This window comes from Halichoerus grypus, chromosome 6 (assembly GCF_964656455.1).
Source record: "Halichoerus grypus chromosome 6, mHalGry1.hap1.1, whole genome shotgun sequence".
Taxonomy (NCBI): domain Eukaryota; kingdom Metazoa; phylum Chordata; class Mammalia; order Carnivora; family Phocidae; genus Halichoerus; species Halichoerus grypus.
Genome location: NC_135717.1, coordinates 85432631 through 85457004, shown reverse-complemented (window position 1 = coordinate 85457004; position 24374 = coordinate 85432631). Strand labels below are relative to the sequence as shown.

Sequence of the window (24374 nt, the reverse complement as noted above, 5' to 3'; positions counted from 1 at the left end):
ATTACGCATATTGTCTTTCTGTGCACTCAACCTGGAGTGCAATAAACATTTCTTAGACAATAAACTTTTGCAATTTACCAGCTTGGTGAACTTGAGCATGTTAATGTTTAATTCTCAGTGTCTTCATATGTAAAATACAGAGAGCAATGTGATCTACCTCATTGTATCATGGCAAAGATCTTATGAACTAATGCATGCAAATGCTTAATACGAAGCCAGGCACATAGTGAACATCAATCAGCGTTAACTATCACTGGAGGTTATATTTAAATTAAATCAGTGAGATTCAGACTTTGTTGAAAGAGCATGGTCTCCTTCAATGTAATTGAGTTTCTTGGTAATCAGTCCTTTTTCATCATCTTTATTTCTGGCTTTGTTTGTTTCTGGTATCTGGGGCTTCAAATCCCATAAACAGACTGATAGTGAGTAAATGGGTGATTTGATGGTTTGTAAATCCTTGAGCCTGAGGGGTAGTTACTAACTGAATGATTAATTTCTAGTTTTTAGTCCTGAAGTTGTTCCCTGATCTTCCTTCAGGCATTTGCATGTCTTTTTTTATATATATATACACTCAAGTTTTAACAGCAAAATCATAGACTACAAAGTTTTATGAAACAGATTTTCCCCTAAATCTCCTGGCTAGGGGAGTTCAGAACCATTTCCCTGATCCTTAGTAGATTGCCTGAGATTTTTGGCTACCAAGAAGTGACTTATTTGCCACAATTCTTTGACTCCTTCAGTGTGAGAAAACTGAAGCCCACCAACAGCTCACCCAGAGCAGTGGTTTTCTGCAAGGAGCCCCAGCAGCTGGCAAGCCTTTGAAGTTCTTGCGTGAGGTATTAACACCTTATTTTAGCCCCACATACTTACAGTAAGTGATTAGTGAATCACATGTTTATCAAAATCAACACGGAAACATTGTATTTTGAAATCATGTTCTTCTCAACTCTGGTTTATAAAACCTCTTCCGATGAGAATTCCTAACAGACCAATGTTCCACATGATAGCATCTAGACGGGCACATCCCTTTTCCTGGGGAGATGTCTCACTCCATGACATTGCTACTCAACAGTGCTAAGCACTGACAAGGAAAATAACAGCACCCAGATCTCACACATTGTCCCATATCCTTTGTTTGATTGTGAGTAAATGAATCTTTATCTACAAGATAGTGGAGTGGATAATGTTTTGGTTGGTTTGTGAGAGGAGGGATTGATTGTGTTTTCTTGTTTATGTCCAAACATGAGGTTGAGGCAAGTGAAAATTGCATTCTGTAACGTGTTTTAGTTAATATTTAAGCATTCCAGATTTTGTTAATGTCACCATAAAACATAAAATTATAAACTTATTCTACATTAGTAAAAGAAAATCAGGACAGCATTGACATTCCAAATACAACTGCAAATACGATGGTCAACACTTTGGAGGATGTGGAGAGTTGAACAAGGAATTAAGGTCATCACTTTTCTCCCATTTTCTCATCGCTTCCATTTGACTAGAGGTTGTGAGATGGTCACCTTTCCAGACTATAGGCCTCTGCCCCTCCCCCACCCCCTCACCTCCCTCACGCTCTCTCTCAAATAAATAAATAAATAAATAAATAAATAAATAAATAAATTCTTTTCCACAACAGAAAGTTAAAGAATACAAAAACACGTTTTTCTCCCTTGGTCACTGGGTACAGAGGACGTGTCTGAAGGATGCTCTACTAAGCAAGTCATAGCACACAAGATCATGACATGAATCTGAGCAATAAACATGAGCGGAAAAAGACACTCAGAAAGTAGAAGTGAGCATCCTAGAACACCGTGAAGCTTCACCCTTGGTAATTTTCTTCTAAAGCAAATTACTATGGTGAAGCTAAGCAAAGAAATTTAGCATTAGGCAGAAGGTTTTAAGAAAGAGAAGATGTAGCAAAAAGACCCAATTAAAAGTGGAATATATAATATAAAAAGTGATATTTGTTGTGTATTTTCCAAGTGACAAACACTTTTCATGTAGTAAAATACTGAACTTTTCATGTAGTAAAATATTTAACCCGCACAACTACTCTATGAAGTAGATGCCCTAGTTATCCCCATTTGTCAGATGGAACACCTAAATGCAGAGAGCATGTATATTTTACCCAAAGTTTTACAGCTAGGAAGTGGAGGAGCTGGGACTTGAATACCAGCAGCCTGGCTTTGGAACCTACGTACATGACCTCAACTACACCGGCCGTGGCCACCACAGAAGAGGTTGAGTCCAGCTGGCAGACCACTCAGTACCGAAACACTCCTCTCTGACTGTATAGTTACTATTCCAGAGCCTTGGATCAGGGTGTCTAATTGCATGCACATAGTTGATGTTAAGCCACAGAGCCTCCATGGTCACTTTCCAGGATGGATAAATGATGCACAAGAAACACCTACAGTAGATTGTTGACATGACTATGTGATTTCATAATCTTAGGGGAAGCAAATTAATTCACTTAAAATTGACAAAATTAAAATAAAAGCTTTACTACAGAGGTTGTATTACAGTAATGCTAGAAGGATAGAGAGATGGTAGATCAACTATAGACATCAGAACGCGTGATGGCACTACCGAAAAGACAAGAAATGGTGGAGCTGAATTGGTATCACCCCCAGAGAGCGGGTCATGCTTTTAGAGTCTTTTTCCTGGACAGAGAAAGGAATTCTCCAGTTATCTTCACAGTACCTTGGGTTCTTAGAACTCATATGCCTAGAGATTAGTTGTAGGAGTGCCTCTGTTTAGTACCAAGCTTGCTTGCTATATAATAGATATTCTTTGAATATGTTAGCTGTCCTGTATTCCCCTGCCTATCCTCGGCCATTGGCCCAGAGGAAGCCTACTTCAGCTGCATGCTACTAAATAAATATCTTTAGATCTTGTTAAATTATGCTAAAAGTTAAGTGACAAGCTACAGCAAAAACAACAGGAATAAAACAACAGGGAAAATCTTTGGCAACGGCTCATCTGCCTGCCTAGTCAAGCATTCCAGAATTCCTGAGCTTCTTGAACAATTTAGCAATAATTAGGTGAGTGCCCAAGACACACTTTAAAAATTCTGAAGGCCTGAAAAGGTGGATGAACTGGAAAATTCTCAGGCCCAGAGACCACAAATGTGAATTTCAAACCACTCATTGTTATCCTTTGTCAGATGAGATTCACACAATTGTAATGAAAGGAAAGGTCACTATAATCATATGTTAAGGTGGAAAATCCCCCTAACTTTGACCCCAAATGGACTGGCTCTGTCTCATTTCACCAAATTTGAACTCATCACTATGTTTGTTAAACTAATGTTGTATGCTAGATTATTTTGGTTCTAGGCTAGGATGTGTCTGGTTCTCTGGTATGTGTTCTACATATTTGAGTCATTAGGTCAATTAATTGCTCCCCTTTTTTCACATATTCATCTTATTTAACAGGCGTATCTATTAAATTTCTTTCTCATTGAGATTCAAGTGAAATTATCTACTTAGGTTAAATTCAAGAGTGTAAACTCTTACTATTTGCTTCTCAATTCATATATAGAAAATTGAGGCATTCCTTCTAAAGAGATATTGTTACTTATTTAATGAATATTTACTGCTTGCTTATCAGCATAGTACCTGACACTTAGTAGCCACAAATTAAATATTCAAGTGACAAAATGTATGAATGAAAAACAAACATGGCCTCTGTCTTCAGGGAGACTATATTACTCCTAATGAAAGAAATTATAGGGGTGCCTGGGTGGCTCAGTCCATTAAGTATCTGACTGTTGGGTTTCAGCTCAGGTCATGATCTTAGGGTCCTGGGATCGAGCCCTGCGTCGGGTTCCCCGCTCAGCGCAGAGTCTGTTTTGTCTCCCTCTCTCTCTGCCCTTCTTCCTGCTCACTCTCTAAAATAAATAAATCTTAAAAAAAAAAAAATTACAAAATCTAAGTAAAAGGCAAAAAAAAAAAAGTTCCAATCAGTGTTATAAATGAAACAAAAAAGGGTTTGAGCTTCAGAGCAATAGTGGAGGGACGGACAATCACTAATTGGGTGATGAGAGATGGCAGTAATTAAGCCAGGACAAAGTGTAAGGATGAATGGGACATACAGAAAGCTAAGGGAGTAGCAATTCAGCAAAACATACCAGCAAGTACAGAGCCCTGAGACAGGAAATTGCTTAATATAGTTCCAGAAACAGACGCAAGACCACTGTGGTTTAAGATTAATTAGTGAGAGGGCAATGGGCATATGACACATGCTGTTGGAGAGATAAGCAGAGGGCTACATCTCTTTAGATTTGGACATTATAAAGAACGTTACTTAGATATATATTTTGTGGCTGCAGAAGTCTTTTTATTTTTTAATTTTTATGTTGTTTGCCTTTTTTTTTTTTTTTAAGGCAATTCCAAAATGCGTTTCTGGTCTTTGTATCCTTATATGAAAGCTTAATCTCTAAACAAACAAGGAGTAGAGTACGTTTGGAAAAAAGATGCTAAAAATGTTTATTTCTTTTTCTTTTCCCTTCTTTCCCTGCCTCACCCTCTGCTAGCCACCTTGGCATGGGAAGTTCTTCATTAGCTTCTAACCCTCTATAAGTGGAGGAAATGAGGGCAAGGTCAGTTCGAGAGACATTTAAAAGAATTTATAATTGGCACCCGCTTTTTGAATTGCCACAATAGTCTACAAATAAAACTTCACCTTTTACAGAAGCAAATACTTTCAGAGGTGTAAAAATCAGAGTTGAAACTAAGCATTTTGCTTTTTCCCCTTATAAATCTTTATTGGTCTTCCAATTTTTTTCTACCTCTTAAGTAGCTCAAACAACAAATGAGGGAACAAATTTATGTGACATTATTTCCTTTTAACTAGGCCTCTATTTCCTTCAGCAATTGAGTTCTTAGATATACATCACTGTTAATTTTTTCAGCAGAAACATTTCCATGTGTTTGAGATAAGAGTGTTGGTATTTATCTAGATTCTGAAAGAGATACCGGAGTTGGAATAACAATTTAAAAATGTGTAATGCATCTCCCTCCTTTGGGAAAAGATTAAAAAAAAAGTTGACAGTAAATGAACAAGATGATCTCTCATATTTTTGTCTAGTCCTAAGATTATATGGCCTTTGATTACGGTAAGGTGGCGCACTCTTTTATTAGTGACAAATGGGAAAATGATAGCCTCCACCTTTGGCAATCGACTGCATTGAGTTACTAAGTGGATCTGGCCCGCCACCTTGTGGCCATAAGTGTTCATTACATATAAACACGTGCCAAGTGTTTCAAAAACCTGGACTCCCTTGCTGTGATAGAGTTGACGATAAGGATGCCTTGCAAGTTAGTTCATCAAAGTCTTTGGGTCAGATCAAAATGGCATCAAAGCCACTGCTGACAGAAGACAGGTGACTTATTTTCTTAAAGATTTGCAAGAAGCCTCATGCTATAGCCTCCATTCGTCTGTAGCAGAAATCAAATTCACTAATTAAAATTGTCTTAGGGTCTGCGGCACTGCAAGAGTTGGAGAAGGAAATATGGATCTGGCAGGAATTATTCTGTCTGTTACATAGAAGAAAAATTAAGCAAATTCAGGAGAGAAGTTCCTAGTACCAGAACTGATACCGATATGTTGTGCAACAAGCGCAGCCCAATGAATTGTTCACAACCCTGACTAGAGATCACTTGAGGGGTTTGTGAAAAGTAAAGATGCTTAGACCCTCCCCGTGTCCTTCCCAGGAGTGACGCTGAAGTGGGGCCCTGGTACGAGTGGTTTTTAAATGCTTGCCACTTGAGCTAATGGGCAGCCAGAAATGGAAACAGCACGTCCCTTAACCCCATTCAGTAGGATGGATGGTGATTTCAATTCAACATGGTTATAAAGCCACAGGTCATTTTGTTCAATGATATACAAACAAAACCCCCTACATTACAGCAGATTATAACACACCAATATTACCTAAGTTTTCAAAAAAGATTAGAAAATGAAAAGAAACCCAAAATATAACTTTTTAGAACTTCCTTGAATAGGCTCCAATAAATCTGTTCTACAAAGAAAGTATCCCAAATGAGTCTCCTGGTCTTCACTCCTTTTGGGGCCTAGATATATCGGATTGTGGGACATTATTACGCGAACTGTGAATTTCTCTCGTTCTAGGGGACGTGTGACACTTTACCTAGTGGTTCCAGAGATTTCATCTACATACATAAAGCCTTGTTTAAAATGCAGGGGCATCTGGATGGCTCAGTTGTTAAGCGTCTGCCTTTGGCTCAGGTCATGATCCCGGGGTCCTGGGATCGAGCCCCGCATCAAGGCCCTCATCGGGCTCCCTGCTCAGCGGGAAGCCTGCTTCTCCCTCTCCCACTCCCCCTGCTTGTGTTCCTTCTCTCGCTGTCTCTTTCTCTCTGTCAAATAAATAAATAATAAAATAAATAAATCTTTTAAATATATATATATTAAAAATAAATAAAATGCAGTTTTCCGTATTTACCCCTCAGAAATGCACATTAGTAAGTTTGGAGTAATAAGGAGAAATCTCCGTTTACCTAACAAGCAATCCGGAGATGCAGGTAGTTTCATGCATCTCAGAGAAGCTTTGCTTAGCGATATTGCAACTTACTAATTCACCAAGGGCTTGGGAGTGTGTACAATAAGGTAAGAGATGTTTTTATATTTAATTTCTACTACAGTGGTTTCCAAAGTGTGGTTCTTGGACCAGTAGCATCAGCACCACCTGGGAATTTCTTACAGAAATGCGAATTCTAGCCCCCTTCTGAACTTACGGAATCAGAAACTCATGGTGAGGCCCCCAAAAAGTATTTTAACCAGCCCTCTCGCTGATTCTGATATACTCTTAAATTTGAGAACCACTAGTCAAACCATCCCATCCTCCTTGATGGCTTTTTGGTGTAGCTTCTCCTTGTTCTTAGAATTTTTTTCTCATCCTCCTAACACGTCTTTAGGAAGGAAGCATGCCCCATGCCTGTATATCAACCTGTGGGGAAATCCATGGTATTTGAAATTACAAGACCTGGATGGGAATCCCAACTCTTGTCAATTACTAGGAATAAAACCATGCATAAATCGTTTTACTCTCCGAGTGAGTTCCTCATTAAACATTAGAAAGGAAGGAAACGTTTACCCAGTAGAATCAAGAACTTTGATTGAAGCTTTACTCTTTTGTCAGCTGCAGTTGGCAGTACTTGTAATTTATAGATGAGAAAACAGAGACACAGAAGACTCAGAAAGGTGAACATGTTTGCCTTAGCCAGACCCATTGGACACAAACCCTTTGACAGTGTTTCTTTATCTGCAGAATGTGGATAATGACTCCATGAGTTTGTGGTAAGAGTTAAATAAGGCACTGGAATTTTAAAAGACTTGTAAAAGGCAAATATTATGTTTGTATTTATTATCTTAGTAGCATAGTAGGTTGGGTGGAATCAGCACACCCAAATCTTCAGCTGAGAAAAATCAATAGCTAATAAAAGAAAAGATGAAACCAGAGGCTCCATCCAGCCAGGTGATTTGGTGATTTGATTCCCCGGGTTCTCCCCTGACTCAGGCATCCCAGGTGACCCGGAGTGGAACAGGTCCAGTTCTGCTGTCAGACAGTGAGGGGAGAGGCCTTGCCCAGAGAGGAGCACAGAGACACCGTTTCTGTCTTTTTGCCATGAAGGGCTTAGAACAACCATTACAAAGAACAGTCTTCAATTTTCAGGTGAGCTTTGGTGATGAGAATCCTGCAGCTATTTTCAGGAGCTTTAAAAAAAAAAAAAAATCTCTGCCTGCTTCTCTCTCTGCTGATGTCATGCTGCGGTCCAAAGCATGAGAGCTAGACAGGCCAGCGCCGTCTGCAGGACATGCGGCGTATGTCCTTCAGGGCTGCAGCGGAGGGGACTGGATCCCTGCAAGAAATGCTTGCAGATGGGTCTCACCACAAAAAGCCAAGTGTCTTCTCCAGCGTCCTAAGAGGAAATGCAGAGCAACACAAACTTCTGTCTGCACCACTGCAAATGCTACTTTTTTTTTCTTTTTCCTCCTATTGGGTGTTCTTCGATATACTTCTCTTGCCAAATAAATGCATTTCTAATTTCATGTTTTGAGTGGAAGACAAGTGAGTAAAACCAGATGGTAAAACCATGGTTAATATTTTGAGTCTTCATGTTTGTTTGAGGGACAAATTATGAAGAACAAGTAGGATGAGGTAAGTACTTAAATATCTTGTAAAGAAATATTTATAGCTCTCTATATAAGCCTATTAGTTCTGTTTCTCCAGAGAAACTTGACTAATATAGAGGGACAGATATTCCAGATAAATCTTTGGAAGGTCTTGAGGTTATGAGGACCTTGGTGAGCTTGAGGGACTAAGCGAGCCACCAAAGCGACAGCACAGACTGCAAAAGGCAGAGTAACACTAGCTGAAGCTGAGAGAGGCCAGTAGGGAAGTAACTTTGTTATACTTTGTTCTAGTTGGCTTTGAAGATTTAATTTTGCTTCCAAAGATGACTCACCCGCTAGCTAGAGAATTCTGAGGATTGTATTTAATATTTAAGATATGAAAAATGCCCAATCGGCTTTAGTCTTTATTGCTATCTTGTACTGCAGTCATTCCAGATCCAACCCCAATGTTACTCAGAGCCACGCACTGAGATACAAAGATGAATTAAACATAATCCAGGCCTTAAGGAGAGAAACAACTAGAGAGTGACAGGATTTTAGTAACATCACAGAATTATATACAGAACTATGCCATTGGGAGGCAGACATCATCACTTCTGATTTACCAATGAGGAAACTGAAATTCATGAGGCTAAAGTCACCGGCATATTTATGCAGAATTGCAAGGAGGGCAGGAAAATCTAGTCTTTATTTTGGAGGGCCGTGTTTGTTCTTCTCCCTCTCACCTCTAACTCTCCTTCTTGCCCACTCATATTTAAGAAGTGTGGGTTCTAGGGGCGCCTGGGTGGCTCAGCCGTTGAGCGTCTGCCTTCGGCTCAGGTCATGGTCCCAGGGTCCTGGGATCGAGCCCCGCATCGGGCTCCCTGCTCAGCCGGAAGCCTGCTTCTCCCTCTCCCACTCCCGCTGCTTGTGTTCCCTCTCTCGCTGTGTCTCCCTCTGTCAAATTAAAAAAAAAAAAAAAAGAAGTGTGGGTTCTAGAAGAATGCGACATTTGGGGATTATAAAGACGAAAGAGGCAAAAGCAAGCAAAGAGAAAAGACACCTAATTCGCCATCCGGGAACTAGTCTCCTGGAGCCACGGGCTGCACTCCGGAGCGGGGAAGCGCTCCTGGTGCGCCGCACAGCACTTCCGGTTGCACCGCACGGCACTTCCGGTTGCACCACACTTCCGGCTGCGGAACACCAGAGCCAAGGGCGTCCTCCTTGGAAGGCCGTGTTTTACGTTCTGCTTTGGGTGGCATAAAAGCTAATGAATGGGAGTTAGTTCTGTTAATTTGTGTATATCATCTTGAATGTTTGTCTGGACATTTCATAATTATTTAGCAAAAAAAAAAGTTTAAAGGTTCATGATATTGATTCCAGCTCGATGAAGATGAAAAATGGTCTAGCTACTCTGCCCCACGTCTACGTTTTACTGCCTGCTGTGGAAAAGACCAACAGTACTGAGGATAAATGGAGGATAAATGGATAATCAAGAAAATCAATCCTCAAGGAGAGTTTAACAGAAAGAAAAAAAAAAAAACCCTTTTGTGTTTCCCATCGTCTAAGAGCTGTCTTTACAGGCATCCAGCGGAATACAGGCCGCTTCATTTTCCCCGACTCAGGCTCTATCCTGCAGTTGTCAATGAATGTCAGCAAATAATAAAAACCTAAATTTTTCTGCCAGCTACCCTGTTACTGTCGTTTTAAATAAAATTTACTCCGAATAGGCAATAATGCTATTTAGTGGTTTGCAAAGGACTTATTCAACAGTCACAACCTAAGATGTGATTGTTATTATATCTGAGAGGAAAGGAAGTCAGAATTTCATTTGAACAGTAGACAGATTGGCCCGTGTCACAGAGCTAGTGAGGTGGCAGCACTGAGATTCGAGCCCTATTTCCTGCCTCAAGATCTAGTAAGTTCCAAGGGGCTCCCAGAGTTCCTTGATGGCCCTTTTCTAATCTGTGCTTTTACGGTTAATTTAGTTCTTAGCAGAATTACCTAGTCCTCGAGCTGAAACCTTCTGTCCTATCAGAAGCTACTGTTCTTTCACTATTTTTGAGCATAAACTATGTGTCAGGCACAGTTCTGACCAGTTCATGTAAATCAGTGAACAAAACAGTTTCTGCCTTTGTGGAACTTAGATTCTTGTGAGAAGACTTAAAAAAAAAAAAGTTAAAAGGTGATCTGTGCTGGGGCACCTGCGTGGTGCAGTCAGTTAAGCGCGCCAGCCTCTTGATTTCAGCTCAGGTCCTGATCTCAGGGTCGTGAGGTTGAGCCCCACGCTGAGCACAGAGTCTGCTTGTTGTTTCTGCTTCTCCCTCTGCCCCTCTCATCCTCCATCACTCCCCAACCCCCCGGTTTGCATGTGCACATGCTCTCTCTCTAAAACAAATAAATAAATCTTGGAAAAAAAAAAAAAGGTGATCTGTGTTAAGTGAAGAAACAAGCATGGTAGGAATGAGTGGGAGAGTGGCAAGTAAGTGCAGGTTGCTGAAATACTTAAGAGGGTGCTCAGGGCGGTCCTGAGGTGACAGCAGAACAAAGATTTGGAGAGAGTTAGCTAATGCCAGCCCCTAAAATGCAGCTTACTGTCACTTTGAGCCTCTGAACACCCAGCAAGAGGCAATCAGCATGCTTTCACTGAACGATCTGAGGTAACGTTGAACCTACTTAGAAGTGTAAAAACAGAAAATGCACTTCAACCCTCCACCCAAGATCTCAAGATCATTTTATTCAAGTTTTAGGTGCTTAAGTACCTCTCAACCAAAGTCATAAAGATCTCAGATAAACACCCTGCCAGGCTGAAAACAGAACTGTCAAAACAAACTGTCCAACACACTGTTGGTGCAACACGCTGTTGGACACACACCAACCAGAATGACTTAGGGCTTGTTAGTCACTGTTGAAACAATGGCATATTGAATTGTCATCTGACTACTTCTGGGGGTGATCATTTCCTGCTACATCAAACATAGAAAATAATCTGCACGTATATTTATGAAGTACCGAAGTGTCCATAACTGTAATAATAGAAAGTGGGAAAAAATGGTCCTATGACATAAGACATAGGACAATCAGGCTCACATCACCACAGCCTCTCACAGCCTTTGAGACAGGGACTCCTTTGTGTTTCTGGGGTTTTTTTCTGTTGTTGTTTTTAAGCATGTACCAAAGTGAGAAAAACAAGCTCCACAGCCCAAGTCATCCACAGGACCATGTGCCACAGGCCAGAGCCGACCAAACTTCACACCTAACACAGTGATACCCAGGTAAACAGAAGGGCGGGTGAGGAGGTGGGTGGCAGGCAAGAGAGAGGAAGGAAATACTTGGTTACTCAGGGTTGCACTGAAGTGACAAACGTGGACTTAGAGCCACCCTAGGCCAAAATGGGCCAGTTTCTGAAAATAATTGGTGGTTTCATGCAGGGGGATAAAAAAACAAACAAACACAAAACAACTATGAATGCTTGGAGCTTGTTCAAATCTGTCAGAGTAAAAAAGATCCAAAAGAAAACACAGCTATGAATAGTTGATTAAGTTCTGTAAACACTGGATGGAATCAATGTATCAACTCATTTATTTTCCAGAAGTGACTGAATTTGTTCTTTACAGCTGACTTGGCGCTGTATCCATGTCATACCATACCTACATTTGCTTAATGATAAAAAGACAATGTAAAACTGCTTAATAAATGTAACATTTCCATAGCAACCGGCAATAAAATACTGTGTTCGAAGGGTCACTGTAACAGCCAGAGGACTGTGCACCACCCATTTTGGGGAGCACCGTTCACACTTGGCCATAGAAGCATAGCCGGGAGTGGCCCGACACAGTGCACGTGCTTGCCTGGCTACCACTATGCTTTTAAGTGCACAGTGCTTTAAAGGAAGAGAACGATTCTGCACTGAGCAAGAAAAAATGGAATAAAACAGTACAGTCTGCCATTCCGAAGTGGCATTTTTTCTAGTCGTCACCCACACAGAGCCGTACTGGGGCATGCTGTCTGGATGACACAGGTGTTCTCTCTTGATGGGGGGGGACAAACTTCTATTTTTTTTTTTTTTTAAACTTAGGAGTAGGACCATATGTTTTGTCCACTGGGAAACTTGAGACAGTGAAATAAGGAACCATTAATAAATCAATCAGGACAAAAGTGCATGAACCAAGGCTATCCTTGGGAAACCGAGATCTAGGCTCACCCGACATACTAGTATTTGAGATCTTTCTACCAGAGTACAGCAAAGGATTCACTCATCTCTGCTGCTGAGTCATACCGGCCTCCAAGGGAAGAATGGGCTTTTTGACACATCATTTAACCTTGGTCTCCAGAAGGAAGGATCAGGGCAAGTCAATCTTACCTGGGACATTAACCCAAGGTTAATGAAAAGACATTTCCTAAAGTGTTTTTAGTTCAAGACTGACACAATTGCCTGAGGCTACAAAGCAGCTTTAAAGCTTCACTAGCAGGAAACACAGGAGACACACTTGGGAGAGATACTGTTCACAAAAGAGCATCAGACCCAAATTACAGCACTCAAATATCTGGTCTGGCTCTGAACTTAGCTAAGTTACTCAATTTCATGGGGACACCCGGGTGGCTCAGTCGGTTAAGCGTCTGCCTTCAGCTCAGGTCATGATTCCAGGTCCTGGGATCGAGCCCGACATCGGGCTCCCTGCTCAGTGGGGAGCCTGCTTCTCCCTTGCACTCCCCCTGCTTGTGTTCCCTCTCTCTGACAAATAAATAAATTAAAAAAAAAAAAAAAGTTATTCAACTTTATGGACCTATAAAATCAGAAGACTGGTCTAAAATGGTATGAAATGTCCCACCCAAGGAGCAATTTTCCCCACCAGGAATATCCAGAGATGAGGACTGAAATAAAAGGCCACCTCGGGGAGAACCTCCAAACTTAACTACTTAGGTTTAGCAAGGGCCCAAGTCTCCTGCGCTACAGGGACTGTCTGCAATGTGTACAGAGAGCTGGGATCTGCCATGTATTTGTTAGCTTTTAAACATTCACCTAATCTCATTCCTAGCTAGTGGGTAAAGTCTATTTGTTTCAAAATATAGTTTGTATCATAATTCAAATATGAGCTTCCATTTGACTTTATCAGAAACAACACCCTGATGTTCTTCTGTCTGTACTGACAGGTGTTCATTTTTAAGGCTTTGATGTCAAAATCCAAATTCCTGCGAGCTTTCCATAATTCTCTGCGTGTTGTGCTTGCGGGGCTTGGGCTTCTTCCTTTTCTCCCAATCCTGACTTAACTCTCTCAGTCAGTGCACTGGGCACGGTTTGGTGGTGGTTGGAACCCTGCCATGGATCTTTTGTAACCACCTATTTCTATCCATCTGTTGACTGTGATATAGTCCATAAAAGTCTAGAGATAGACACCATCTGGACACATGGCTGCAAGAGATGAAAGAGGATTAGAGATGGCCTTTAAGGTTAAAAAACAGGACTTTATACTACTTCCTTGGTGTTTCATTGTCTCATAACTTTACACCCTCACTGCCCACCCACATTTTGGTTCCAAATGAATGAATGAGAGACTCTCATATGGTCAGAAGACATCAAGCTAGGGCGCCTGGGTGGCTCAGTCGTTAAGCGTCTGCCTTCGGCTCAGGTCATGATCCCAGGGTCCTGGGATCGAGGCCCACATCGGGCTCCCTCCTCGGCGGGAAGCCTGCTTCTCCCTCTCCCACTGCCCCTGCTTGTGTTCCCTCTCTCGCTATCTCTGTCTCTGTCAAATAAATAAAATCTTTAAAAAAAAAAAAAAAAAAAAAAAGAAGACATCAAGCTTGTTCTGACCCCAGGAGCCTTACCTATGTGCCATTTGCTACTCTGGGACATGGTGGCCTCACAATGACCAAGACGTGACAGAGAGAACAGGTCTGGTTGGGACTCAGAACAAACCGGGTACAGAGAGCAATGCCTCTCCACCTTGGGCGCACAGCAGAATCAGGAGGAGCTGGTGAACAACACAGACGCCTACGCTGAGATTCTGAGTCAGCTAACTCTGGGACGAGCCATAGACATCTGCACTTTTAATAAGCACACCCCCACCTTACCCCTTATAGTCTCACCCAGGCAGTGTTCCATCTTCAGCTTTGAGAAACACATAAAGCAATGACAAAGCAATGACAAAGCATTACCTGTGGAGCAGAAAAATCACACACACGTCACCCACGCCCCAGGCACGCTGCCCCACCACATTCACCTCTGAACAGCAGCTCCTGGCCAGTAAAGAGCTAAGTAAACCTGTCTACGTTTGACCATGCATGAACATTCATTTCTAACAGCCACCCTCACTCAAAGTTTTCTGCTCAGAGTCCACACGCCATCTATTCACATGTACGGTCAAAAAAAGCAACATCTCTGAACTCATGGCTGGTTTTCAAGGTATGCAATTATTTTATTTCCTTGGCCTGACAGCATAAACTTCATTACACAAGAATCTGCAGCTGACAGAACGGACACAGATTTCTCCCACAGGAAGGACCCTTTTCATTAGCAGAGATGAACTGAAATGTCATGTCTGAGTGCGATGCCTGCTCCCCACCCCCACCCACATAACCCCCAAAGTGAAAATAATCAGAATCCATAGAATCCCGGTGAAGTATTAAGTCATCCCCTCAAACCTGTCTAACTAGCAGCTGCAGTACATGAAAACCTAAGTCAGGAGGCAGCTGGTCATCACTTAGCAGTTCTGTGTGCCTGGGACTGAAGGGACAGCAACAAGGGAGCAAGAATCCTGGCTGAGTGGGAGGCGCAGACAATCTGTCTCACCTCATACCTGCCCCTTCCATATATAAGACATCTCTGTCCCTATACGTGGAGCAAAGTTTGGGAAATGCTGAAGGAGTGGTTTTATAGCTCGTAATTGGAAATGGTTGTGGCTCACTGAAGTCCCACGTAGGTGTGGGATAAGGGGCACCAGAGAGAGAGCAGGTTAGACAGAGATGCTCAGCTTAGTCAATTCCAGTTTAATGCTACCAAAACTATCTTCAAAACTACACCATCCCTCATGCCAGGCCCCTGTCTTCCAGTGGTGAGAGAGCTCCATCTCAATGTCTGCCTAATGTCAACCAGCACCACTGGGTGGCGCTGTGATGTCTTGGGATGTATGTGGGATTATGACAGGGATGGGGAGGAGTGGAGATAGGTCAGGGTCACAATGCTTTAATTACAATGGGCTTCTTTTGGTCCCTAGGAATGAAAAGCCAGAAAGTAGTCCTAAAACATCCTCATCCCCTTTCCCTACCTGTCTTGTGCAAATGTCAAAAATAGAATCTCTGCCCAAAGAGGAAAGAGAGCAGGAAGTTACGGGTGGTCCACAATCATCTCTGGTCCCAACTTGCCCGCCTCCTGCCTCTTCCGTGCAGTCACACAAAAAACAATTCACAGAAATGTTGTGAAATTAAATCGTCTTCATTCCTCTATCAAAGCCAATCCAACGCCTCTGTCCTGACATACTTTCTCCCTGGGCCGAGGAAGCAGCAGAAAATATCAATTGAGCGTGTGAAAATATGATGACGGTGTGTGCAGTGTAGTGTTTCCAGATATCTTCCCCTTCTGTCTCCTCCACGGTGGGAGCCCTCCCTCTCTTTCCCCAAGTCCCACACACACCCCTCCCCCTACCCCCGAGTCCAGGTGCTCCCATCTGCTGGGCTTCCAACACTCACTTCCCATAGACACTCTCGTCACTGTAGGCCACATACAGAAAATAGTCTTCCTCATGGTTGTCCTGAGGAAAGAGACAAGAGGGAAACATCACATTCACTATCTTTAGGATTTTGAGCCTCACACAAGGTAGGTAGGTATAGGCGTCATTAGCCTCCACTGAGAAAAGAATAAAGAAGTGACAGGAATTCAACTTTTGAGTTCACAAAAAATCTTCAAAGAGAACATCCATACATATAGATATCAGGGATAAGAACATGACCCTTAAAAAAGCTCATTCTAGGCAAGGGGAACACAGATACAAAAAATACATATACTACAATATACACTAACAGGGATTATAGGCTATGGAATAAAAATGAGATTAAGAGATTGTTAGAATAAGTTTACACAACTCACAGGGCACAATAAGAAGGCAATACCATGTGAAATCCTTTAAGGAATAACACAGCCATAAAATTGGGTGATACAGCATGAGCAAGTCCTTTACAACAGTTTTCTCATTAGATCCTGACAGTTTACCAATTAAACCAAATGAAGTCAGCAAATTACTCTCTCCAACTGAGTTTATCAATTAAGACAAATGAATCAATTTAAAGGCTTTGCCTTGTAATTTTAAATTTCATTCTACTTAGAATTTGCAATCAGAAACAATTTCTTGCTGTTTCAATAAAGACAATCCAAGATTAGAACCCTAGAAGAAGGCAAAACTGAGAATTCAAAAAGAATGAATCTAGTAAACTGCTCAATCCCTAGAGGCCAAGTGACATTTAATCGCCCAGAGCCTTACACTGCGATGTGTAAGGGGATACAGGGAAGTAACACCTCTTGCCCCACTTCCCAGGTGTGTTATCAACAGATCCTGGAACAAAGGCTAGAGAACACGAGACTGCACGGTGTTGTGACTAGGACACTTACCTCATAGAGCTGGCCCATGGTAGCACTAGTAGGAGGGATAGTGTTGTTGACAAAGAAGAATAAGGCGTCCTCAGGCCTCAGGTGGATCCTCTTCCGGATTAAGAAGTAGAACTGGCCAACTGGATAAAGGAAGGTTTTAGAAAAGGAAGACAATTAGGAAAAACAAGGGGGGAAGGCCTAGAAAAAACAAAACAAAACCTCTACTGCACCTGTGCCCTTTAAAGTACCAGCTTTAGATAAAATCTCAGCAGAGCCAAATACTGTCCTATAGCTTTAGAAATAGAACGTGCAACTCAAAGAAGCCTCCATATTCCCTGACATGCCACTGAGAAGCTTATTCTTCAATCCTTTCCCACTTTACTCAATTTCAGACATACTGTTAGCATCTCCACTCAAAGCTTGAGGAAGACTTTGAGGGAATCCTACGTACATCTAGACCAAAATACTCTCTAATCGTTGTCTAAATGGGATCTGAAATGCACTTCCATCCCCATTCCCATCTTACAACAAACAAGTGATGGGGAGAGGTCTACTGGACTCCAGTAATCTCAGCATGGTCGCTCATCCCAAAGTCTGGGCAATAAGTGGGGTTCAATGCTGCACCTTCTACCAAACATATTGAAAAAGTTCTAGAAGACTGATACTCAAATCTAACAACCCTGGGGCAAATACATCTACAAAATCTTTCCAGTATTTTCTGGATTCGTGATTATTCCATTAACGATCACTAAGGTGAACAATATATTCTTTGTAATACCAAACAGTATCTACAAAACATATTACCAAATATGAGGAGACAAAGTATTCACCTGCGAATCTCTAAAATGTAATCCGCCCTCTGACTTTCCTTTTGGAATAAACTGGTATCACAATAACAAAGCAGATTCTAAGTAGTTTAAAACACAGGCATCTGGCCATTGCTTTCAATGTTGTGCATTCTGCTGTGTCTAAATCACACAAGACTTTGTGATGGGAAATGCATAAGCGAACTGGCAATGGAGAAGAACGGCTGAGTCACTCCGGTTTGCGTCCCCCCCCACTCTCTGGAGAATCCCACCCACTTTCTTCAACTCTACTTCCTCTCAATCCCACAATCTCATGCACACAGGAGGTACGAGAGAGGCTCCACGATGGGAAGGAGGGCCTGGGGAGGGAAAAAACATTACCTGTGAGGTCAGAAGGCACCAGGTACTTCCTCTTGTCCAGATCAGGCACCCTGGCCTTAGGAGCCTTCTCCACAATCACCTGGGAGGGAGGAAAGTGAGAATGAAAAATACAGAATCTAATCTAGTATTTTTCCTTCCACATCCTACAGTTGCCCTATTTGAAGTGCATTTGTCTAGACCCACTAAAATGTTCCCATTTCTTATTCCCCTTTACCTCTTACAAAACCTATGGGAACATGGGCTTCCTTAGTAAGATTACAGTTCTATTACTGCAACAAGAAGAGAATGGAGGGCATGTGATGAAAAGTAAAAAGAACCTTGAGTTTAAGTAATTACAAGTTACCTGTCAGGTATAGGATCTACACTTCCTCGTATTTAATGAGAGCATCAAGAGGACTGTGCATTTCCTCCAATGCTCCTGAGTACCTACTGGTTTTATTCTTTCTAATGAATGCACTTATTAAAGGTATACATAAAATGTGGTTTAATTTTTATACTGTGTCAAAATTTTCAAAAATGACTGAAAAAAAATGTTCAAGGCATGTTTTATTAGGTCAAAGAAAGTACTAAATAGTACTGAGAGTATGAGATCCTGTAATACGAAGTCATTTACAAGAACCCATTTATCAATATTGGTTAGGCGTTGGTATTTTAAGGGATTTCAATGTCTACATTAAATATTTCTATAATACGTCAAGTTTTATAGAGATCATATATTTCTGTAATGAAAAGAAAAAATGAAGATATATAAAAATTGAAGATTTTATGCATAAAATTTTAAATATTTAAATAACATTTATGTTTAATTTATATAATAATTACAAATTTATACTTAGTATTTATAGCTTATGTAATTTAATTAAAATTATAAATATTTAAAATCTTTTATAAAACCATCAGCTTTCGATTTTTAGCATCTGCCTTTGGCTCAAGTCATGATCCCGGGGTCCTGGGATGAAGCCCCGTGTCGGGCTCACTGCTCCGCGGGAAGCCTGCTTCTCCCTCTCCCACTCCCCCTGCTTGTGTTCCCTCTCTTGCTGTCTCTCTGTCAAATAAATAAATAAAATCTTACAAAAAAAAAAAAAGAAAGAAAATACAGTAATTCCTGATCAAACATACAATAAATGTAGAAGAGTTACAGAAGCAGAAGTAACACTAGACAAGTATCCCAAGGAACTGTGTGATCTTCAACAGGTCACTTAACTTCACTGAGCCACAGCATTCCAGTGAGTAAAAGAAGATGGTAACTTTCCAACATATCTTTTACAGTCACGGTACTGATACAATAACCTTGAGTAATCCATATAATTTTATGTGACAATGATTTGTAAATTATAAAGAATTATCTTAATATAAGGATTGGCTTCAAGAGCAGGACTTGGGGCTTGAAGCTTTTAAAAGAAAGGGAACACATTAAAATAGTGAAAAACATTATTTTGTGTTTCTGGAGAAAAAGAATCCTGAACCAGGAAGACCAGAGGGACATGATCCCACTAAAAATTTTAAAATGAAAACTGGAGAAAAAAAAATGTGAATCAGAAATTTAAAAGAAAAAGTAGGAAGAGGTTCAGGGAGAGACCAGTGAAGGCCCAACAATGAGGATGGACAGGAGGCAGCAAGTTAATAAAATCAAAGGGAAAGAGAGGGAGCCTAGCACTGTGTCTCAAAGGAACCCTGAGAGCTGCCAGCTCCCATCAGTCGGAAGTGATGGAAACCACAAAAAGAGAGCAGAAAAAGAGGGCAATAAAACATACTGCAGATAAGACATCCAGACAGGAGGGCAGGCTTTGGAGAGGAACAGGAAGGGGTTGGATAATCATTAAGGCCTTGGCTTACCAGAAAATATTTTAGGTTTCCAAGAATCCCAACTCTACTCGTGGGCCCTGGGTTAAATGCTTTTCCTCTATGGTGCTCAGGTTTTTTTTCTTCCGTGCAATGTGGCCTATATTCCACAGGGCCTTTTACACAGTTTAAAGCCTAGACAATCTGTTCCTAACTGCAATGTTGCAGATTTTCAATACATTGTAGCTATTAAGATACTTTAAGATCTCAAGAAACCCTCCCCTCTGGAGGTATGACACATCTATTCTTTTGGATGGTAGCTAAGAGATAAGGTGGGGCCAAACTAAAATTGAGTTATGTGAGCAGTCAGGGTACTTGATTGCATTGGTAACACCAATGGTCCAGCTGGAAGGGGCTTCAGAAATCACTTACACTAACCCTCTTTTTTTTTGTAAAATGGACACTTTAGGACATCAAGATTAAGGATCCTGCCCAGAACTAGAACAAAATCTCACAACTCAGAGAGCAGAGCTCTTCTTCCTGTGTCACAACTACAAAGGTCACAGGCTGAGCACGTGAAGAGCAGTTAGGAGGCTTATAAACTGGTTAAAACCCAACTGGAGGAACCATGAGATCTGACTGATGGTTCTAACAGCTTACAAATTATCACAGAGGTAAAACATTTTTTTTACATCAAACAATGAGCAGGAAAATAGGGAGGATGAGTTGAAATATTCTGGGTGAATGCATGTAAATGGCTGAAATGGGAAGGGCTCAGTTTTGAAGAAATACCTGGGAATTTTAACTAGATTTAGGAACAGGTACATTTCAGAGTTTGTGACTTAGGTAGAGCTACTGCAACAGAACCTCAGACCTAAGAGTTCTGAATAAATGGTAGTCACTGATGCTGTCTGGCATCATACGACTCTGACCTTTTGAGGGCCACGATGTTTTCTCTTGATTTCCAATACCTAACAGTGTGAGGTACACAGTGCCTCCTTAATCGTTTAATAGAACTGTATTAGAAACTGAGAAACGATATGGCATGGAAGATCCAACAACCAGAGTTGGAATCTCAGCTCTGCCACACACCAGCCACAGGAAACCTTTAGGAATACTTCATTTCTCTGTGCTACAGATCCTTCAATTGTAGAACGGGATTATAATGGTGTGAGGATTAAGTGAATAAAGTCAGAGCATGCACAATACTTCCAGATACAGAGAAAACTATCAGTCAATGAAAGTTGACATTTTTAAATATTCTAAGAAAGCAGGACCGCTATCACCACAATTGGGGGAAACTTCTGAAGCAGTCACCCAAGGTCCAGAGACTGAACAAGTAATTTGCAAAGGATCATTAACTGGGTAACAGAGCTAGCTCTCCTTTTTAGCCGAACACCCTTGTGTGCAATTCCTGGTGAATGGAACAGCCCTAAGGTCTTCTTGCTTCCTTATGAAGGACTGCACGGGGTTTCTACTGCGGGCATAATGCCCAAGATGCTTCCAGTAGCCGTAACACGATGAAAATTAGGTAAGGAGTGAAGAGTCCCAAAGGGTACCTGCGGGTCAAAAACTGACACCAGATAATCACAATTACTTTACCTGTACATAATATGTAATCTTTATCCTAATATCCCTGCCTGAAGATAGCACAATCTGAAAGTCTCTGCTCTTCCATCTCCAAAACGCAAGGGTTTGTTGTTCCCCCTACCACACTTAAAAGTCTTCTACCTTCCAATCCAGCTGCGCAGCCTACATTACAGAAAAACCAGGCAAGTGGCGGGGGAGGGGGTGACGGAAAAAGCGCCCGGATGCAGAAAGCTACCTTAATGTTTCCTCTCATCTCCTAACTGCAGGCACTAATTTTAACCACATAAACCAGCTTCCAAAACGAAAAGAAAAAGGCCTCAGTCCTTCATCATTGTGTGCAGGTACAATCTGATCGAATAAGTACCGGTGGGAGACTGGCTTCATCCATAAATGCCCCTGGAGCCAAGAATGATGAGGCAATCGGGCTGTTGCGCAGAGAACGTGACCTTGTTTTCTGGGCCAGACCTGTCTTGTGGCGCCCCCTCCCCTCCCCCCACAACACACACACACTTTTCTACTTACGGAATAAAGAAAGGATCCATTGGTTTCTGAACCTTTCCCTCCCAAACCCAATGTTACGAGGGCCAAAGTCGACTTAAGGGAGAAGGACCTAAAACAGAAATCGATGGACGCAAACCTCATTGCATCAAGTTATTTCCAGAACAATTTCCCTGGGATCTTAAAGGGAACAAATGTAGGGTCCCAACCTGATCCTTCTCTCACAAAGGGCCACATTTTGAACACCTACACATCCTCTGAATACTGCTGAGTCACTCAAACGTAGGCTCCGCTCTAAAGATGCGGTCAGTTCCAAAGATGACGGGCCCTGGGGAGATGAGTTTTAAAAGATCTGCAGTGAGAACGTCCATTCCATCGGCTGTCCTAGCAGTGAAGGGTGTTCAGGGCTCAGTCATCATAGAGACCACCCTTCTTCGGTACCTTAGGGCAGCCATCACGACTCCCCCGTTCCCCCCAGCCCCGCTAACCCCCTTCCCTCCCCCTCCCCGTTCCCCATTACACTCACAGGGACCCTGTCCGGATATTTCTTCCGGATCTTTTCTCCTTCCTTTTTCCGATACTCAAAGGGATGGTCCTCCTTATACTGGAACTTCATGATGGACCGCAGGGTTTCTAAGATCCCCGGACGGGGCCTGCCTTCCTCGCTGATGGTTGCGTCTCTCCCGTCTCCCTTCCCTCTGCCAAATTTCGATAGGTATCAGAACCGCCCCAGAAATGTCAGCGCCCGTCGCAACGCAGCTTGGCAGAGCTTTCAGAAGGGATGTCGGGTCCCCTCGGACGCAGGACAGAGTGGATCAGGTAGAGAAATCCCAGCGGCTTTTCCCGAGCGCTGGGAGCACAAAAACAACACGGCAGCGCGTTGGTATTGTGACGTCATGACGTCCCGCCTCCCCACCCCGCCCCCAGCGTTTGGACCGCGCCGGGCGGGGGGAAGGGCGGAACACGATCTATTTTCGAGGAGTTCTCTTTCAATCTAAACTTTCCTGAGGAGAGTTTGTTGCAGACATGAAAATTTTTTACTTCGAATTTTATTGTGGCTGTAACACTAAAAATGGTTTGAATGCAAAAAATACGTCCCAAAAATATCGTCTTCCCTCTTTCTCGCTGTTTCTTGGTTTGATCCAAAAACAAACACAGAGGGCGAAAATCCAGCTTTTTCCAGCTTATTGGGATGGGGAGTCTAGGGAAGGAAAGAATGGGGGTCCTGGAATTCCTTTGACCAGTACGGAAATGCGCGGTGCTTGCATTTTGCCCTTTGCTCCTTCAGCTGCGCCGCCAGCTCCCGGGGTGCTAGGCTGGCTCCCTCCGACCCTGACCCCTCCTTCACCACGCTGGCGTCATTTTGTTTGGGTCCTTGTCGCAGTTTGCTCCTAGAGCGGCAGCATAAACAAAGCATGACTCAGGAATTTGAGGAGATGTATAAGGTGAAGGGCAAGCGATGTAATCAAGGTCCAGAGAAGTGATGTCAGTCAGGACTGCTAAGGGCTTCGCTCATGTTCCAGTATAGAAATGATTCACTTTCTCCTGTTTAACTCAGAAGTTGGGCCTGTCTTCCGTAAAAGAAAATATCAAGCAATTCAGGTGGTTAACTCAGTACTTCTTAAACATTTCTGTTTTTATTCTGCAAAAATTCACCGGAGGATAGTATTACTTGTTAAGTGTCCCTAAGGTGAAAATAAAGTGCCCCCCGGAAGGGCTGATGGAAGACTGGTGGGCTAGGAGCCATTGTCGCCTCCGTCCGGCCCTCCCTCTCCCCACTAAGAATCAAAGGACTGAGGCCTTTCCAGCCACCGCTAATGGCAGGGATTCCAGGGACTTGTAGGGGGAAGGCAGCGAAAACTGTAAATGATACAGAAGAGAGAGGAAGGACCACTTTGCTCTGATGGAGTCCAGGGAGCTCTGAAATATACAACGGCAGTCCCTGTCACCTACCTTCTTTTATCACGGTCTCGGTGTCTCTGGTTTAAAAAAACAAACCCACAAAATTAAAAAAAAAAAAAAAATCTAAGTTTCATCATTGAAAAAAGGAAAATGAAAAGCATAGCTTTACTTCTTGATGTTAACTATTTTTCTCCATGGCATCTTTCAGTCCTTTTTTGAATAAAAATCCAGGAACTATTCTATTGCATTATATGTTTATAATCTTTAGTCCTTATTTTCAGATTCAAATTATTAGCTCATTTTAGTTTTGACCCACTACAGCTAAGATCTCTTAAAGGAAGTACTTTACAACCAGGTGAGAAAGGTAACCATGATGGAGATTAGTATTTTGAGAGTGTGGTTCTCTGATCAAATCATAGCTAGTTAAAATGCTGATTTTAACTTTTATTTTAAAAAATACCTAAGCGCAATGGCAACTTACATATGAAAAATAGTTTGAAGATAAAATTTCAGTTAATATTTCTACCTCAAAGTTTTTAAAAATGCTAATCTCAGAATATACAATTTGGCATCTTTCAAAGTTTGCTCTCTACCTTTATTATCAGCATAACATTTAAAATATTATGCAAACAGTAATTTTATAAATTAACACATTGAATCAGACAAAATATCCAACCAACATTCAATTTTTAACC

At 41.8% G+C, this 24374-nt stretch overlaps 1 protein-coding gene across 8 annotated transcripts in view; it reads right to left on the bottom strand.

Annotated features, from left to right (window-relative positions):
• Nucleotides 1-22679, bottom strand: part of GABARAPL1 (GABA type A receptor associated protein like 1) — a 76125-nt gene extending 53446 nt beyond the window's left edge. For 3 of the 8 annotated variants that reach the window (XM_078075595.1, XM_078075593.1, XM_036066454.2), the window contains exons 1-4: nucleotides 22304-22678; nucleotides 17908-17986; nucleotides 16742-16860; nucleotides 15826-15887 (exon numbers count right to left, since the gene is read on the bottom strand). In XM_078075595.1, the coding sequence (XP_077931721.1) occupies nucleotides 15826-15887; nucleotides 16742-16860; nucleotides 17908-17986; nucleotides 22304-22393 (350 nt within the window). In that variant the 5' untranslated portion in view covers nucleotides 22394-22678. Of the gene's footprint in view, nucleotides 1-4195; nucleotides 6381-7356; nucleotides 7944-8548; nucleotides 9094-12173; nucleotides 14296-15825; nucleotides 15888-16741; nucleotides 16861-17907; nucleotides 17987-22303 lie in introns of those variants that run through there. The other 5 variants (XM_078075591.1, XM_036066455.2, XM_078075592.1 and 2 more) reach the window with 5 other exon arrangements.
• Nucleotides 22680-24374: the final 1695 nt, after the last annotated feature.